Source organism: Drosophila miranda, assembly GCF_003369915.1.
Source record: "Drosophila miranda strain MSH22 chromosome Y unlocalized genomic scaffold, D.miranda_PacBio2.1 Contig_Y2_pilon, whole genome shotgun sequence".
Lineage (NCBI taxonomy): Eukaryota > Metazoa > Arthropoda > Insecta > Diptera > Drosophilidae > Drosophila > Drosophila miranda.
This window is the reverse complement of record NW_022881614.1, coordinates 12,224,149-12,242,031: the sequence shown is the minus strand read 5'-3', so window position 1 is coordinate 12,242,031 and position 17,883 is coordinate 12,224,149. Positions and strand designations below refer to the sequence as shown.

Here is a 17,883-nt window from a genome sequence, read left to right as displayed (position 1 = left end):
TGATTCTCGTCAGAAGAAATCATCACACCTGCCCCGCCACGCACTGCCCTTATGGGCAATTAAGTAATTTCCACTCGGACCCGATACAAGTGACAGTTTCGTTGGCTCGATAAAAGTGAAATTACAATTGTTGCCGCCGCTGTTTGTTATTAAAAATACATTTTGCCAGCTGTGGTGTGTGCCCTCGGTAAAAAGCAAAAGCCAGCAAATTTCTTTACTTAAAAAAAAAGTGAAATGGCGGCTTGGGGCTTGTAACTTGCAGCTTCAAATGGCGAACAAAAGAATGATGCCATTTACTGCGGAACGGGGCAGTCCATCAAAAGGCATGTGTATCATCTACATATATATACGGGTATGTGTACATATCTGGTATAATCAAATAAGAAGTAAGTCTCGCTTCCCGCTTTCCGCTGCTTCTGCTTTCATTTCTGCTTACCAAAATCGGAAAAGAGCTGGGAGAAATTTGTGTTTGTTTTATTTTTATACCCGATACTCAAAATGAGTATTGGGGTATATTAGATTTGTGGTAACAGTGGATGTGTGTAACGTCCAGATGGAATCGTTTCCGACCCCATAAAGTATATATATATTCCTGATCAGCATCAATAGCCGAGTCGGTTGAGCTCTGTCTGTCTGTCTGTCTGTCCGTCTGTCCGTCCGTCCGTCTGTCCGTCCCCTTCAGCGCCTAGTGCTTAAAGACTATAAGAGCTAGAGCAACGACGTTTTATATCCGGATTTCTGTGATACGTCACTGCTACAAGTATATTTCAAAACTTTGCCCAGCCCACTTCCGCCCCCACAAAGAGCGAAAATCTGTGGCACCCACAAATTCAAAGATACGAGAAAACTGAAAACGCAGAATCGTAAAGGATGACTATATGTTTTAGAGTGTAAAATCTGAACCAGATCGTATAATTATTATAGCCAGAATCAAGAAAACAATTTCATTCTTTCTCGCTCTGTCTCTCTCTAACACACAGGTTTCATGGTCGGTTTTGCCAATTGCAAAATATGAGTTCAAGGATCTCAGAACCCATAAGAGCTAGAGCAACCAAATTTGGTATCCACACTCCTGTGATATCGGACCTTGACCGTTTCGTGTCCACACGTGTCCATTTCGCCACACCCCCTTCCGCCACCACAAAGGACGAAAATCTGGGGCATCCACAAATCTCAGAGACTATTAAGGCTAGAGTAACCAAATTTGGTATCCGCACTTCTGTTAGATCTCACTATAAAACGTATATCTCAGAATTTCGCCCCACTCCCTTCCGCCCCCACAAAGGACGAAAATCTGTTGCAAATCTAGCCTTAATAGTCTCTGAGATTTTTGAATATCCCCAGATTTTCGTCCTTTGCGGGGGCGGAAGGGGGTGTGGCGAAATTTTGAAACAAACTCGTCTCGGTCCGATATATTAGGAGTGTGGATACCAAATTTGGTTGCTCTAGCTTTTGTAGTCTCTGAGATCTAGGCGCTAATGTTTTACTCTAAGCAAAGCCGCCTATGCTACGTGTGTGTTAGAGAGAGACAGGGCGAGAAAAAATGAAATTGTTTTCTTGATGCTAACTATAATAATAATACGATCCAATTCAGATTACGCAGTCTTAAAGATATGGTCATTCTCTACAATTCTACAATTTTTGGTTTTCTCATATCTTTAAAATTGTGGATGCCACAGATTTTCGTCCTTTGTGGGGCGGAAGTGGGCGGGGCGAAGTTATTAAATATTTTTGTAGCAGTGACATATCACAGAAGTCTGGATCCAAAACATCGTTGCTCTAGCTCTTATAGTCTTTGAGCACTAGGCGCTGAAGGGGACGGACAGACGGACAGACGGACGGACGGACAGACAGACAGGGCTCAATCGACTCGGCTATTGAGGCTGATCAAGCATATATATACTTTATGGGGTCGGAAACGATTCCTTCTGGACGTTACACACATCCACTTTTACCACAAATCTAATATAGCCCAATACTCATTTTGAGTATCGGGTATAAAAACGCAGAATCATAGATAATGACCATATCTATCAGATTGCTGATCAGATCGGATCATTTTTGTAGCCCGCCGTCACGCTCAGACTGATTTTCTGTCTCTCTCGCACGCACTCTATGTCGTGTCGTTTAATCTTAGCGGCATCTGCCGGAGGAGAGCCGTACTGACTTAGTATTGGGTATAAATGTAGAGTTGCGGTCTCCGCAGCAACTCACAACGTTCCCCCTCGTTTTTATTTTATAATTGTTTAAATAACTAACACTATAAATATGATGGTTTTGTAAGTGAATGTCTATCGTAGGAATCGTTCGTCGAACAGTATAATAAATATGGAAAGTTTAAGCCGAACAACAAATGAATGCAGGGGTGAATAGGGGGCAGGGTTCGGATTGGGATAGGGGGTCCCTGGAAACTGGAATTAGATTAAAATAAATACAAGGCCCGCGATGGCGACGACCTTCGTCTTACACACTAGCAACCCCGAGTCGTAGAGGAATCACATGGCCTGGCTACCGAGATGCGGACGCTGGGGGCGCTCCATCACCATCACCATCCCCGCAACGCGACGGACACACGCAACCGCACAACCGCACAACTTCTCCGCGGACAGGTGCAGTCTTCCAATTCAGTTTGCTCCCCTGGTCCAGGGGCGGGCCGCGTCACGCATTACGCATTGTCGTTGGCCATCACCTTGTTGATCCAGGGCACGAAGCGCTGGATATTCGTGTAGACGCCCGGCAGGTGCTCCCGGCCGCAACCGATTCCCCAGGAGACCAGGCCGATCAGCGTCTTGCGGCCGTCCATGGTGAGGCAGGAGTCCCGGCCACCCTCCTTGTAGCCGGCGCAGAGAAACACCTGCAAGTGGGGCTAAAATTAGAATAGTTCCTATTAGAATGGCGGAATCAATACTCACATCGTGGATGGCCTCCCATCGTCCCGCAGCGCGGAACCATCGCTGGCAGCGATCGTTGGAAATGACCTCCACATCCACCTCCTGCAGCACCGAGGGCACCGTACTCTGGCCGTGCCGCGTCCGCCCCCACCCCGCCACGGTGGCCATTTTGCCCGTCAACTTGGTCGACGACGGCGGCAGGCAGACGGGTATGATGTGCTGCTTGTAGACCACGTTGTGGTCCAGGCGTATCAGAGCCACGTCGTTCTTGAAGTCCGCCGGATTATAGTGGGGATGCACCTCCTTACGCTCAATGCCGTACTCCTCGTGGTTCAGGCGCTCCTCCTGCGCACGCACATCCCACTCGCCCAGGCGCTGTATCGGAATCGCTGTATATCGGAAGAGGAGAGGGATTGGACGTCAATTAAATGTAGGTGTAGGGTGCAAACTGTACTTACGTAGCCACACAGTGAGGGGGCCGTGACCACCCAACGGTTTGAGATCAGGGCACCGCCGCAGCTCAGCTTCCGAGTGAGGAAACCACTCTTGATCAAGGCCACCTGCCAGGGATGCGAGCCGAATCCTGTGGAGTGGCCGCCCACAATGCGATTGGAGCGGGTGTACACCTCTCCACAGCCTGCGAGAGAGAGAGAAAAAGAGACGAGTTGATGGAGATCCAAAAGAAAGTACTTCAAAGTGAGAGAAAGATTCAAATAGAACACAACAGAATCTACAACAGTGCGTGGTGCGAAAGTGTAGAGTGGTAGGTGTGTTTTGTGATGTGGTGGTGCTACTTAAAGGAAAATCGTTTGCAATTGTGCTACGTGTGTGTGTGAGAGAGAGAGAGAGACAGAGAGAGGTACGTGATGGATTGGTGCCCGGCACTGGTCGATAACTGGACTCGTGATATCCTCCACCACTCTGATACTCGTCGGCCGCCTCGCCCGCATTCAGGTCCAGGACATTGCCCACCGCAAAGGCCTGGGCATTGGGCAGCAGCTCGTGGGGTGGCGGCGGCTGCTGCGGTCCTCCCGCTGGATCCAAGGCCGCTGGGCCATCTGCATCGAAGAAACTGTCCAGATGGTTGGTGATGCCACTGACGGACCCCGTCTCGTGCTCCCAGTTATTCAGAGTGGACGAGGGACGTCCCGGCTTGTACGGATTGGAGCCGCCGTACAGCGTGGGACGCTTGGTGCTGTAGTAATTGTTGTTGTTGTTGCTGCTGATGCCGCTGTAGGATGGCCGGCCCGCTGATGCGGAGGTGGATGAGGATGAGGTGGATGATGTGGATGAGGCCGCCGACAGGCCGTTGCCACTGCTGCTGTGGTGGTGCTGGTGATGTTGGTGGTGGTGCTGCTGCTGCTGGTGCTGTGGCTTGTTTGCGTTCGGCGACAGATCGGGGTAAATGTCATGCAAGTGTATTATGTCACCTGTGTGAAAATCATGATTCAGGACGATGATGAGGCTGTCTTTTTCTCGGGTTGTGCAAGTGTCGTGTGGGTCAGACTTTCCCCCAATTGTCAGACGAGGCCAGGCCCATCATCATAAAGCCCCGACACCGATAATGTCACCGACAAGTAGATGGCCAATAGGCGATTCTGACCAACAGCTGACACAAAGACAAAGTCGGACACTTAGTGACTGTGGCTTCGCACGTAATTCAAACAAATCCAAAAGTCATTTCGGCCCAGAGACAGAACGTCGTCATGACTTGATTAACACTTTCTTGGGGCTGGGGCTGGTTTTGGACTTTGCCCCACTATGCCGTAACTTTTGCGCTGTGATTTTTCCCACATTTGAAAGCAAACAAATAATAAAACTGAACTCCTAAAACTGCTGCTGCTGCTGGGAGGGGGGGGCGTTTTGGGGGATGCCTGAGCCAAATTGAAACAAAGAAAGAAAACACACAAAATTTCACTTTTAAATGCGAAAACGTTCACCTTCGTTTATTTCCGCAAGTGACTTTTGCCTATTTCGGGTTTGGCTTTTTACCTTTTTATTTTGTTTTTCTGTTTTTGGCTTTATTTTTGTCGCCTTGCGTCTTGGGAAAACTTTACCCTTGGCCAACGACCAACCACAAAGCCGCCCAGACGTTAAAGAAAGTCAATGAGAACCCGCTTCTTTATGGGCTTCAAGGGAGGGGAAAAAAACACTAAAAAATTAGGTTTGAATTGCGGTAAAAGGAAAAGGTGGAAAAAGAGATTGATGTGGTCCCCAAAAAGGGAGGAAAACATAACAAAAATGTTCCACGAAGAATTATTTATAACCATGTTGTAATGTTGTGTTGCTGGAAAATTAGTGAAAGCCTGCCTATGGAAGATGAATTTTGAATACCCTTGGACCATCGATGAGCAGCCCTTTGGATGGACTCTCTTTAAATTGGAGAGACTGAGTGAGTTCTTAAGTGATCTGCCTAAAAAAGGAAATAGTAGATGGATAAGGAAAGGCTAAAGTGCCGACTGTTTAGGCTCGATTCTGCACCATTTGTTACAAAAATCACCCCAAAATAATAGAAACCTCTCAAAGAGTATGAACACCAAAAAAAACACCAAAAAGAAGAAGTTACTACTCTAGAAAATTAAACAGAGCACAACAAAATGGCAGCGGAACAGTGCACTATGGTCCGAACGACCACTTTTGTTGGCCAAAATTAATAACTCCCGAACGGAACAAGATTTTTTCATTTAGTTTTTTGTATTGGATATATATAATCAATAAGAAGTGGAGTTAAGAAAAAAGATGGGTGTGGCACCGCCCCTTTTTTTAATAATGCATATTTAAATTAAAAAGTATTAAGCATATTTTATTTAAGAAAACGGCGTTGCACGCCTAAAGAAAATTTTGATTTAAATAAAAATAAAATCGTTTAAAGGTTTCCGTAAATTATTGCTGAGATCCTTGTCTAGAAGCAAGGTTAACGCCTCGTTAGGTGAGATATGTGCCGGCTTTCCGACTGGGTCCTGTACAGCCTTACGAACTTAGTTAGCATTCTCTGGGCATAAAGATAATAGTAGTGAAATAAAGGCTTGTGGCCAATCCACATATTTTCGTTCAAACATCTTTCAATTTTACTTGCATTTGTTCCGGTATGTTGCCAAGCGATAACAAATTTTCTTGCTAGTATCTTCAAAAGCTTTATTAATTTCATATGATATGTCGCCTTAAGATCCGTTTTCAATTAATTGATAATTTTACCCTTCTCTGGATTCCATACGGCAAACAACTCTGCATTTTCGAATTTGAGGTTATGCTCTATTAATGCAAATTCTAAGAATTGTGGTGAAAAGTGACATTTCTTACTATATACATTTCAAAAAGAATTTATTAATCTACGAGACACAAAAGGTTTCAGGGTGGGACTAGGTAGGACTCACTCTGTACACCTTTTCAAAAATTAGTTTTCATTACAAGTTGGCACATGTTGAAGGCCTCACTTTAACCTTCAATTACGAAGACATCACAACTACTAGAGACAGTTAAAAACTCAAAACACGTAGTAAGAACCCGACAGATTAAGATTCATCAAAAAAATTTCATCACTTCTTGGCGTTTTTCAATTTTTGAGAGATCTAAAATGTGTTACGAACCTTTGTTTTTCTTTGGGGCAAGGCCGGCTAGCCAGTCATCCCAGGGCTGGATACTTCCCAAGCCCTCAGGTCGCACAACAACCAACTGATTGGACATCTCGAACAAAATGAAACAACAAAAATAACCGACAAAAAAAAACTGAAAAAAACGGACTCTACTCGACAAACAACATTACAGTCTTCCCTCAACACAGACTTGGACCAGGTCGAGGTGTCGATGTTTTACCCCCCGACGCACCCACCCTACCTGAGATCTGAATCACCCGTTCCGGATCTCCCTGCCATTGGCAAAAGCCTTACCCTCTCGTTGCTGTGGCTCCTCTTCCCCCCATACGAAACGCTTAACAATTCATTTCTTCGTTATAATCTTCACTTCATTTCCTATTTTCACACGATATCATTTCTAAACTAGGCCTGCCTATTCATCCCCCCCTCATCTTAGTACTACTGGCGGTTAATAAATAATTAGATTAATAGGAATAAATAATATAATAAATATAAATAAATAGGTTACATATATATAATAAATATGGACGGACTTAAATTACATATACTTATAACTAGAGACGTCTAACAAAAATAATTAATGGGAGTAAATAAGTTGATGTGCTTTTTTTTCTTCTCCTTAAGTGGGCGAGGGTCCCGCACTACGTGGCCAGGTCTGATCCTTCGAGACCAGCAGGAACAACAGGCCAGGGTGGCGGAGCTGTGACCTATTCCCTACGGCCAACAAAAAAATAAATTTGGGGTTTCTTTACTCCCCCTTTGGAGCGGACTCACTCTTATGCTTCCTGGTCCTGGTTCCTGGTCTTTCCCTGATCTGGATCCCCTGGAATTACATTTATTTATCTTTTATTCATTTTTTTGCAGGGTGATGGCCACTACTCCATCCTCATCCCACTCACTTTTTCTTTCAGAACAAAAAAAATCGCTAAGTCACTAGGTCCGGCGCGCATGCTCCTTCGTTGCGGGAACTTTTTTTTCTGAACCCCCTCTTGGCTGTTCTGTTTAATGCTCCCGGCTGCCGATCCCCATCGCTCTTTGTTCTATCGCCCTTGAACTAGGTTCAAGGGCATGGCCTGATTCGGGCTGCTGTCGGCTCTCTTTTCTTTTGGGTGTGGGTGAGTTGGCTTCGGGACTCCGTTATGGGATGAGATCGGAAATCCTCTCACAACGGCTCCGGAGAGCGCGCGGAACTCTAACTCTCCAGGACCAGGTGGCCACTCTTCGCTAACCTTTCCCCTTAAATTTTGGCCCTGCCACCCTGTTCAAAAAAATACCTTCCTCTCAGCGCTTCTAGGGTCTCGCCTATCGATATCTTCGCATGCAACACCTAGCGAAAATTCGAGCGACCATGGCCGCGGAGAATTATTCGCAAACATCGAAGAGCTTCACCAAAAATGCTGGCATTCTCGGACATTACAGTGCCTAGGAGGATCTTGCAGCGCCCAACGTAGGCTTACACCCACGTATCTGATAATCCTTAAGTGAGTGTTTTTAACTCTGAAGTCCCCAGTCTGCAATTTTCGCTACAATTTTAGGTCTTTGGCGTGAAAAATCCCCACCGGCCTCCCCGACAGATCCTCCAGCTCGTAGGCGTTATTCCCTACTGGACGTACGACTCTGCATTTTAGAAATTTCCGGGCGAACTTGGCGTTGTAGCTTTTGCCAAAGTCGCTGAGGGTGAAGTTGCGCCTGTAGACTTCTTGGCCAGGTCTGGCGAAAAAGACTCGGGCCCGTTTGTTATAACGCTGGCTGCTCCGCTCATACGCTTGGTGTAGGCTGCGTTTAATTTGCTCGCGAATGAGGTGTCGCTTATCCGCGGGATCTAATGCGTGCACTTCGTGTTCCGTCAAAGACTGCAGCTTCCTCGCCAGCTTATAGCAGTTCCCATTCAGGAACATCTGCTGTCCAAATACAGCGAAGAACGGCGTGACGCCTGTGGCTTCGTGCACGGAGTCACGGATTGACACTTCGATCTCCGGTAGGTAGATGTCCCAGTCCCTGTGATCCTTCTCCAGATACGTCCTTATTGCAGCGAGTATCGTCCGATTTACTCTCTCGGCTGCATTGCTTTGCGGCGAGTATACTGCTGTGCGCATGTGTCGGATCCCGAAGCCGCTGACCATGTCCATGAAAGTCTTCGACAGGAACTGCTTTCCGTTGTCGGAGTGGATCACCTCTGGCACCCCGAATTTGTAAAAGACCTCTTGCACCAGGAATTGAATGACGTTCGCCGCGGTCGCCTCTCTCATCGCCTTCAAGAAGGTGAATTTCGAAAAGTGGTCTACGACGACGAAAATCCAAGCCTGTCCCCTTTTCGACCTGGGATACTTTCCAAGGAAGTCTATGTAGAGCTTTTGGAATGGCCTCTCCGTGGTTACTTCCTGACCGATCCCGACTTGGCTCCGGTAATTGGGTGCTTTGGATTCCTTGCATTCGGTGCAGCTTCGGACGTATTACCGCACTTGTGCCGTCATCGCCGGCCAGTAGTAGTGCCTTTTTAATCTATGCAAGGTCTTCTTCATTCCACCGTGTCCAGCTGTGTGGTCTTCGTGGGCCTTTGCGATGAGGGTTTTCGTCAATGCCGCGGGAATCCATAATTTCCACATGGAACCTTCCACTTGGTCGTCGATTTGCGCGAAGGCCATTCGCTTGAATACTAGGTCCCCGTCTATTCGCAGGTCAGGCAATACTTCTTTGTTCCTGCAGATTTCTTCTTTCAGCTCCTGGTATTCCGTTGACTTGAATTCCGTCGTCTGGAATCCGAGGATTTCCGTTGGGTCTAGAACCACCTCCTCGATGCAGCGTGATAGTGTATCCGCCACTATATTTTCGACTCCCTTGCGGTGTTCGATCTCAAAGTCGAACCTCTGCAGCCGCAATGACCATCTCGCTAGACGCCCATTCAGGTCCTTGAGTGACATTAGCCACTTGAGGCTGGCGTGATCAGTAATTACCGTGAACGGCATCAATTCCACATATGGCCTGAATCTCTCTATCGCCAATACCGCAGCTAAACATTCTTTCTCCGTTACAGAATAATTTATTTGGTGTTTGTTCAGCTTGGAAGAAAAGAATGCCACTGGACGCTCTGCTTTGTCGTCATCCAGCTGGAAAAGCACTGCTCCCACTCCAAAATTTGAGGCGTCGCACTGGATGTAAAAATGGCGTTTGAAGTCGGCATGGACTAATACAGGAGCCGTGGTGAGGGCCTTTTTCAGGGATTCTATGGCCGCCCTCGCTTCCGTTGGCAAGGAAAACTTCCCGCGCGCATGCTTCTTCAGAGCATCTGTTAACGGTACAGCGACGGTTGCGAAGTCCTTGATGAAGCGCCTATACCATCCTGCGGTTCCTATGAAGCTCCGTAGCTCCTTCACTGAACTTGGGTTCGGGATCTTTTGTATAGCCACAACCCTATCGGGATCCATTTGCAGCGTGCCACCTCCGATGATAAACCCTAGGTATTTTAGCGACTTAAAACAGAATTTGGATTTTTTTAAGCCTATCGTCAAATTCGCTCTTTTCAGGCACTGGGCCACCAATCGCAGATACCGCAGATGCGTCTGGAAGTCCGGGGCTATCACCAAAAGATCGTCCAAATAAACGAAAACGTTTGATCGGAGCTGAGTTGGAATTACCTTATCCATCACTCTGCATAACCTCTGGGCAGCGTTACACAGACCGAAGGGCATCATCACGAATTGATACAGCGGACGGCCTGCGACGGTAAATGCGGTGCACTTCCGGCTTTCTGGGTCCAGTTTAATCTGCCAGAATGCGAATTTGAGGTCGACGCTAGAAATGTAGTATGTCTGGTCAATCCTGGATAGTATACCCTCGATACTAGGAAGAGGGTAAGCATCTTTTACGGTGAGTTGGTTCAGTTTCCGCGCGTCCAAACAGAATCTATTTTTGTTTGGCTTTCGCACCACCGTCGTCCGATTGCTCCATGGACTATCGCTAACTTCGATCACTCCTAGCTCCAGCATTTTATCCACCTCGGTCCAGATCACCTCCTGCATCGCTGGGGATTGAGGGTAATGCCGATCTTTAAATGGTTCTGCGCCCTCGATCAACTGGATCCGATGCTGCTCTACCGTCGTTGTTCCCAATCCTGCATCCTCATAGGTCAGAAACTCCTTCTTTACCTTCTCCAGCTCTTCGGTTTCCGTGTCTTCCAGGGCCCAAGCTTCCACTTCCACGTCCTCCGGGCGATGTTCGGCGTACTGGCTGATTTGTGACATTTGGATCTCGCCTACTTGGACCTCGCTGGATCTACTGGACTCTTCTCCGAGGACTGTGGGAGCCAGCGCGAAGGATCTCCAGAAATCTATGCCCAAGTACATGGCTTGCTCTAGGTACGGGCATACGTAAAACAAGATCTCTTTGTTCATTCCGTTATATCTTACGCAGAGTTTGGTTTTGCCGATTATGGACCTGTCTTCTCCAGAGGCTGTCTTGATGATCGAGACATAATTGTCCATTTCCACCTCAAGGTCGGCAAGGAGTTCACGGCTGCCCTTTCCTAAGACACTAACGGATGCCCCAGTATCTAGGAGTCCAGCAATCCGATGTCCTCTTATCTGCACTTCGGCAAACACTCTGGGATCGCGTCCTGCTCCTCGTCTGACTGCCTCGGCCACCTCTTTGCGAGTCTGTCGCCTTTCCTTAAATCTGGAACGGGCCTTTTGGAGTCTACGACTGACACCGCGCATCCCCTCCAGCTGCCTGTCATCAAAGATTTGGTTTCGAATTTGTATGTATCTCCTCATCCTTTCTTCGGCCGGTACAAACTTCAAACTATTTTTATTTAATTTATTCGGGCTATTATTCTTAAATTCTATATTAATTAGTGGACCATCGTTCATTTCTTCGCGGGCTTCTGTCCCGAGCGCTGATCTCCCGCTTTCATCATGCCCGCTCGTGCGTTTCCCGAGCAATTGGGACACGTTGGAGTAAACATTTCTGGTTTCCCGCAGCGGTAACAGAATATTTTGCGTTCCTTCGCCACGCAGTCTCGGAATCCGTGGTCGAACTGGCCGCAATTCCAGCAACACAGCCTGGGTTTGTTCGCCAGGTGAGTTTCTTCCACCATCCTTGCTTCGTCTTCATCCAGAAACTCCGTTTCCGGCTCTAGCTCCTCCACTCGCTTCCCGGCTGATTGGAATTTCGGCACAGGACGGAACGTCGACTTCTGCTCGCGTCCGCGAAAGTGGTACTCCACTTCCAGGCACTCTTCCCTCAGCTGCTCCACGTTCCGGACTCGGATCGCGTAAACGTAGCGGGCGATCTCATCATCGAGCCCCTTCTTCAAGACTCGCACCATTTCGGACTCAACCAAAGGTGTGGTGAGTCTAGCTGCCAGTCTGCGCATCGCTCTAAAATACTCTTCCACAGATTCGCCAGATTGTTGCCTTCGCTCATGCAAGGTGCGTAGCCGCTCAAACTCGCCACCCACTGCTCGGAACCGGGACACCAACTCGTCCTTCAAATCCTCCCATCCTTCCGGAGGCCGTTCTCGGACAAATTGCCAATACCACTCCGCCGCTTGTCCTTTGACGAGATGGTGAAAGTTGTCAAGGACCTCGTCCCACGACCGTCGGTTCTGCCTACGGAGGAACTCGACCCTGAACACGAAGTCCTGCACCGTCATCTTATTTGGATCTCCATCTCCGTCGAAGTGGATTTCCCATTTGTCGACGCGCCCCCATCTCGCTCCTCTCCAATCATCTCTCCTTTCATATGGTGGCAGATCTGTTGGACCTCCGCCGTCTCCTGATGTCTCCCGTCTCTGCCTTCCAGCACCTGGATCCAGGTCCGCATCGGCTATTCCTCGGCGCCAGTTCTGGCTCAACCTCGCCGGCTTCCTTGGAGGCGACTGTGAATTCCATGCGTCATCGTCCTTGGGTCTTTTGGGCATGGTCCCTGTGTTCGGCTTCTGCCTGAGGTGAGCTAGAGGCTGCTGATCGCCATTATTATTATCGTTGTTTTCACCCTGGTCTCTTTCCAATCTCAGATCTTGGATCAATTCCACGTTCTGGCGAATAGGCGCCATCACCTCTGTTATGGCCCCCATCAGCTCCATAAAGCCGCGACGGATCTCCTCCTGCAACGTCCTACTCAGAGTATCTGCCATGCTGCCTCTCCACGTCTCCTGTGCTTGCGCTATGGCGACATTTACTCCTGAGAGAATCTCGGAGGGCAGTGCGTTCGATTGGCCTGGCAAATTCCAGCTGTCGTCTTCACGCCCCTCAGCGCCCTGTGTGTCCCCGCCTTGCATCTGTCCTTGGAGGTTACCTGGTGGAGGAGTCCTGCGAGTCATTTTCTGCTTAGACCGCAAGTTGTACGCGCTCATCAACCTAGCCCTGTATTTCCCTACCTCGAACTATCCTACTTATCTTTCTATTCAATACAATTAATTATCTACTCTTCTTTCAGAACAATCGCATAAACACTACCTATAACGCCAACTCACTGATCTTCAGCACAAAAACGTTTAATACGGCAAAAACACTAATAAGGGGGAAAGGAACCACAACTACTACTAGGGCCAACTCTGCACATGGTGTTCTACGTCTTTTCCTGTCCAACGTCTAAAATTTGGCGAGCGCTGTTGACTGATCTTATCTTCCTTGAAAGATTAAGAGTCAAGGGCGCTCACTTCCCTACAGTCGCTGTTTCCGCCTACTTCCCTACTGAATGTTCGTTGCGGGATGTTGTAGCTGCTCCGAGTGCAACGCGTGGCCGACATCTGTCCCCACGGGCCACTCAGAACAAAAAATCTCCTTGAGAATCTACTCTCCCGACTCCATCCAGCGGTAAGCAGGGGAAGCGAAAAACAGAAATCTTTCTGACCATTCCTAACTTCGGGTATTTCTTTTTCTTCAGGTTCTCCTTTTGCACACCAGGCACCGGGCCGGTTGCTAACTGGCTTTTGGATTCTCCTCTGCCAGTGCCAAACCAAATCCCCTCTTGAGATTGCCTGCTTCCCGTTGTCAGATAAGTGCCGAAACATCAAACATCAAAAAAAAACTATTTACTTTGTGGATTTTTTTCTTGCATCCTCAGGTCCCTCCGCGCCGTGCTTCTGTGAGCCAACTCGTCGAGTCCCTCACAGGCCACCGGAACACCGATGGACCCCAGATTGCAGAATACCACTCGAGATCTATCTTCTCTGCTGGATATTTATAATTTCTTCGACGTCCGTATGATTCGCATCCGTACTCTCCCTCTTTGATGGTCGAGCCAGGACTGCGAGTCCACTTCCCTGTCTCAGATTGGGCGCCATTATTGTTACGAACCTTTGTTTTTCTTTGGGGCAAGGCCGGCTAGCCAGTCATCCCAGGGCTGGATACTTCCCGAACCCTCAGGTCGCACAACAACCAACTGATTGGACATCTCGAACAAAATGAAACAACAAAAATAACCGACAAAAAAAAACTGAAAAAAACGGACTCTACTCGACAAACAACATTACAGTCTTCCCTCAACACAGACTTGGACCAGGTCGAGGTGTCGATGTTTTACCCCCCGACGCACCCACCCTACCTGAGATCTGAATCACACGTTCCGGATCTCCCTGCCATTGGCAAAAGCCTTACCCTCTCGTTGCTGTGGCTCCTCTTCCCCCCATACGAAACGCTTAACAATTCATTTCTTCGTTATAATCTTCACTTCATTTCCTATTTTCACACGATATCATTTCTAAACTAGGCCTGCCTATTCATCCCCCCCTCATCTTAGTACTACTGGCGGTTAATAAATAATTAGATTAATAGGAATAAATAATATAATAAATATAAATAAATAGGTTACATATATATAATAAATATGGACGGACTTAAATTACATATACTTATAACTAGAGACGTCTAACAAAAATAATTAATGGGAGTAAATAAGTTGATGTGCTTTTTTTTCTTCTCCCTAAGTGGGCGAGGGGCCCGCACTACGTGGCCAGGTCTGATCCTTCGAGACCAGCAGGAACAACAGGCCAGGGTGGCGGAGCTGTGACCTATTCCTCTTATGCTTCCTGGTCCTGGTTCCTGGTCTTTCCCTGATCTGGATCCCTTTTTCTTTCAGAACAAAAAAAATCGCTAAGTCACTAGGTCCGGCGCGCATGCTCCTTCGTTGCGGGAACTTTTTTTTCTGAACCCCCTCTTGGCTGTTCTGTTTAATGCTCCCGGCTGCCGATCCCCATCGCTCTTTGTTCTATCGCCCTTGAACTAGGTTCAGGGGCATGGCCTGATTCGGGCTGCTGTCGGCTCTCTTTTCTTTTGGGTGTGGGTGAGTTGGCTTCGGGACTCCGTTATGGGATGAGATCGGAAAGCCTCTCACAACGGCTCCGGAGAGCGCGCGGAACTCTAACTCTCCAGGACCAGGTGGCCACTCTTCGCTAACCTTTCCCCTAAAATTTTGGCCCTGCCACCCTGTTCAAAAAAATACCTTCCTCTCAGCTCTTCTAGGGTCTCGCCTATCGATATCTTCGCATGCAACACCTAGCGAAAATTCGAGCGACCATGGCCGCGGAGAATTATTCGCAAACATCGAAGAGCTTCACCAAAAATGCTGGCATTCTCGGACATTACAGTGCCTAGGAGGATCTTGCAGCGCCCGACGTAGGCTTACACCCACGTATCTGATAATCCTTAAGTGAGTGTTTTTAACTCTGAAGTCCCCAGTCTGCAATTTTCGCTACAATTTTAGGTCTTTGGCGTGAAAAATCCCCACCGGCCTCCCCGACAGATCCTCCAGCTCGTAGGCGTTATTCCCTACTGGACGTACGACTCTGCATTTTAGAAATTTCCGGGCGAACTTGGCGTTGTAGCTTTTGCCAAAGTCGCTGAGGGTGAAGTTGCGCCTGTAGACTTCTTGGCCAGGTCTGGCGAAAAAGACTCGGGCCCGTTTGTTATAACGCTGGCTGCTCCGCTCATACGCTTGGTGTAGGCTGCGTTTAATTTGCTCGCGAATGAGGTGTCGCTTATCCGCGGGATCTAATGCGTGCACTTCGTGTTCCGTCAAAGACTGCAGCTTCCTCGCCAGCTTATAGCAGTTCCCATTCAGGAACATCTGCTGTCCAAATACAGCGAAGAACGGCGTGACGCCTGTGGCTTCGTGCACGGAGTCACGGATTGACACTTCGATCTCCGGTAGGTAGATGTCCCAGTCCCTGTGATCCTTCTCCAGATACGTCCTTATTGCAGCGAGTATCGTCCGATTTACTCTCTCGGCTGCATTGCTTTGCGGCGAGTATACTGCTGTGCGCATGTGTCGGATCCCGAAGCCGCTGACCATGTCCATGAAAGTCTTCGACAGGAACTGCTTTCCGTTGTCGGAGTGGATCACCTCTGGCACCCCGAATTTGTAAAAGACCTCTTGCACCAGGAATTGAATGACGTTCGCCGCGGTCGCCTCTCTCATCGCCTTCAAGAAGGTGAATTTCGAAAAGTGGTCTACGACGACGAAAATCCAAGCCTGTCCCCTTTTCGACCTGGGATACTTTCCAAGGAAGTCTATGTAGAGCTTTTGGAATGGCCTCTCCGTGGTTACTTCCTGACCGATCCCGACTTGGCTCCGGTAATTGGGTGCTTTGGATTCCTTGCATTCGGTGCAGCTTCGGACGTATTCCCGCACTTGTGCCGTCATCGCCGGCCAGTAGTAGTGCCTTTTTAATCTATGCAAGGTCTTCTTCATTCCACCGTGTCCAGCTGTGTGGTCTTCGTGGGCCTTTGCGATGAGGGTTTTCGTCAATGCCGCGGGAATCCATAATTTCCACATGGAACCTTCCACTTGGTCGTCGATTTGCGCGAAGGCCATTCGCTTGAATACTAGGTCCCCGTCTATTCGCAGGTCAGGCAATACTTCTTTGTTCCTGCAGATTTCTTCTTTCAGCTCCTGGTATTCCGTTGACTTGAATTCCGTCGTCTGGCATCCGAGGATTTCCGTTGGGTCTAGAACCACCTCCTCGATGCAGCGTGATAGTGTATCCGCCACTATATTTTCGACTCCCTTGCGGTGTTCGATCTCAAAGTCGAACCTCTGCAGCCGCAATGACCATCTCGCTAGACGCCCATTCAGGTCCTTGAGTGACATTAGCCACTTGAGGCTGGCGTGATCAGTAATTACCGTGAACGGCATCAATTCCACATATGGCCTGAATCTCTCTATCGCCAATACCGCAGCTAAACATTCTTTCTCCGTTACAGAATAATTTATTTGGTGTTTGTTCAGCTTGGAAGAAAAGAATGCCACTGGACGCTCTGCTTTGTCGTCATCCAGCTGGAAAAGCACTGCTCCCACTCCAAAATTTGAGGCGTCGCACTGGATGTAAAAATGGCGTTTGAAGTCGGCATGGACTAATACAGGAGCCGTGGTGAGGGCCTTTTTCAGGGATTCTATGGCCGCCCTCGCTTCCGTTGGCAAGGAAAACTTCCCGCGCGCATGCTTCTTCAGAGCATCTGTTAACGGTACAGCGACGGTTGCGAAGTCCTTGATGAAGCGCCTATACCATCCTGCGGTTCCTATGAAGCTCCGTAGCTCCTTCACTGAACTTGGGTTCGGGATCTTTTGTATAGCCACAACCCTATCGGGATCCATTTGCAGCGTGCCACCTCCGATGATAAACCCTAGGTATTTTAGCGACTTAAAACAGAATTTGGATTTTTTTAAGCCTATCGTCAAATTCGCTCTTTTCAGGCACTGGGCCACCAATCGCAGATACCGCAGATGCGTCTGGAAGTCCGGGGCTATCACCAAAAGATCGTCCAAATAAACGAAAACGTTTGATCGGAGCTGAGTTGGAATTACCTTATCCATCACTCTGCATAACCTCTGGGCAGCGTTACACAGACCGAAGGGCATCATCACGAATTGATACAGCGGACGGCCTGCGACGGTAAATGCGGTGCACTTCCGGCTTTCTGGGTCCAGTTTAATCTGCCAGAATGCGAATTTGAGGTCGACGCTAGAAATGTAGTATGTCTGGTCAATCCTGGATAGTATACCCTCGATACTAGGAAGAGGGTAAGCATCTTTTACGGTGAGTTGGTTCAGTTTCCGCGCGTCCAAACAGAATCTATTTTTGTTTGGCTTTCGCACCACCGTCGTCCGATTGCTCCATGGACTATCGCTAACTTCGATCACTCCTAGCTCCAGCATTTTATCCACCTCGGTCCAGATCACCTCCTGCATCGCTGGGGATTGAGGGTAATGCCGATCTTTAAATGGTTCTGCGCCCTCGATCAACTGGATCCGATGCTGCTCTACCGTCGTTGTTCCCAATCCTGCATCCTCATAGGTCAGAAACTCCTTCTTTACCTTCTCCAGCTCTTCGGTTTCCGTGTCTTCCAGGGCCCAAGCTTCCACTTCCACGTCCTCCGGGCGATGTTCGGCGTACTGGCTGA

General features: G+C 48.3%; 1 protein-coding gene across 1 annotated transcript in view; it reads right to left on the bottom strand.

The window, feature by feature from the left end:
• Positions 1–2,302: 2,302 nt before the first annotated feature.
• LOC117192671 (serine proteinase stubble-like) overlaps positions 2,303–17,883 on the bottom strand; it is a 39,180-nt gene continuing 23,599 nt past the window's right edge. Inside the window, exons 3-5 of the mRNA XM_033397391.1 lie at positions 3,337–3,528; positions 2,913–3,280; positions 2,303–2,854 (exon numbers count right to left, since the gene is read on the bottom strand). Coding sequence (XP_033253282.1) covers positions 2,666–2,854; positions 2,913–3,280; positions 3,337–3,528 — 749 coding nt within the window. The 3' untranslated portion in view covers positions 2,303–2,665. The remainder of the gene's footprint in view (positions 2,855–2,912; positions 3,281–3,336; positions 3,529–17,883) is intronic.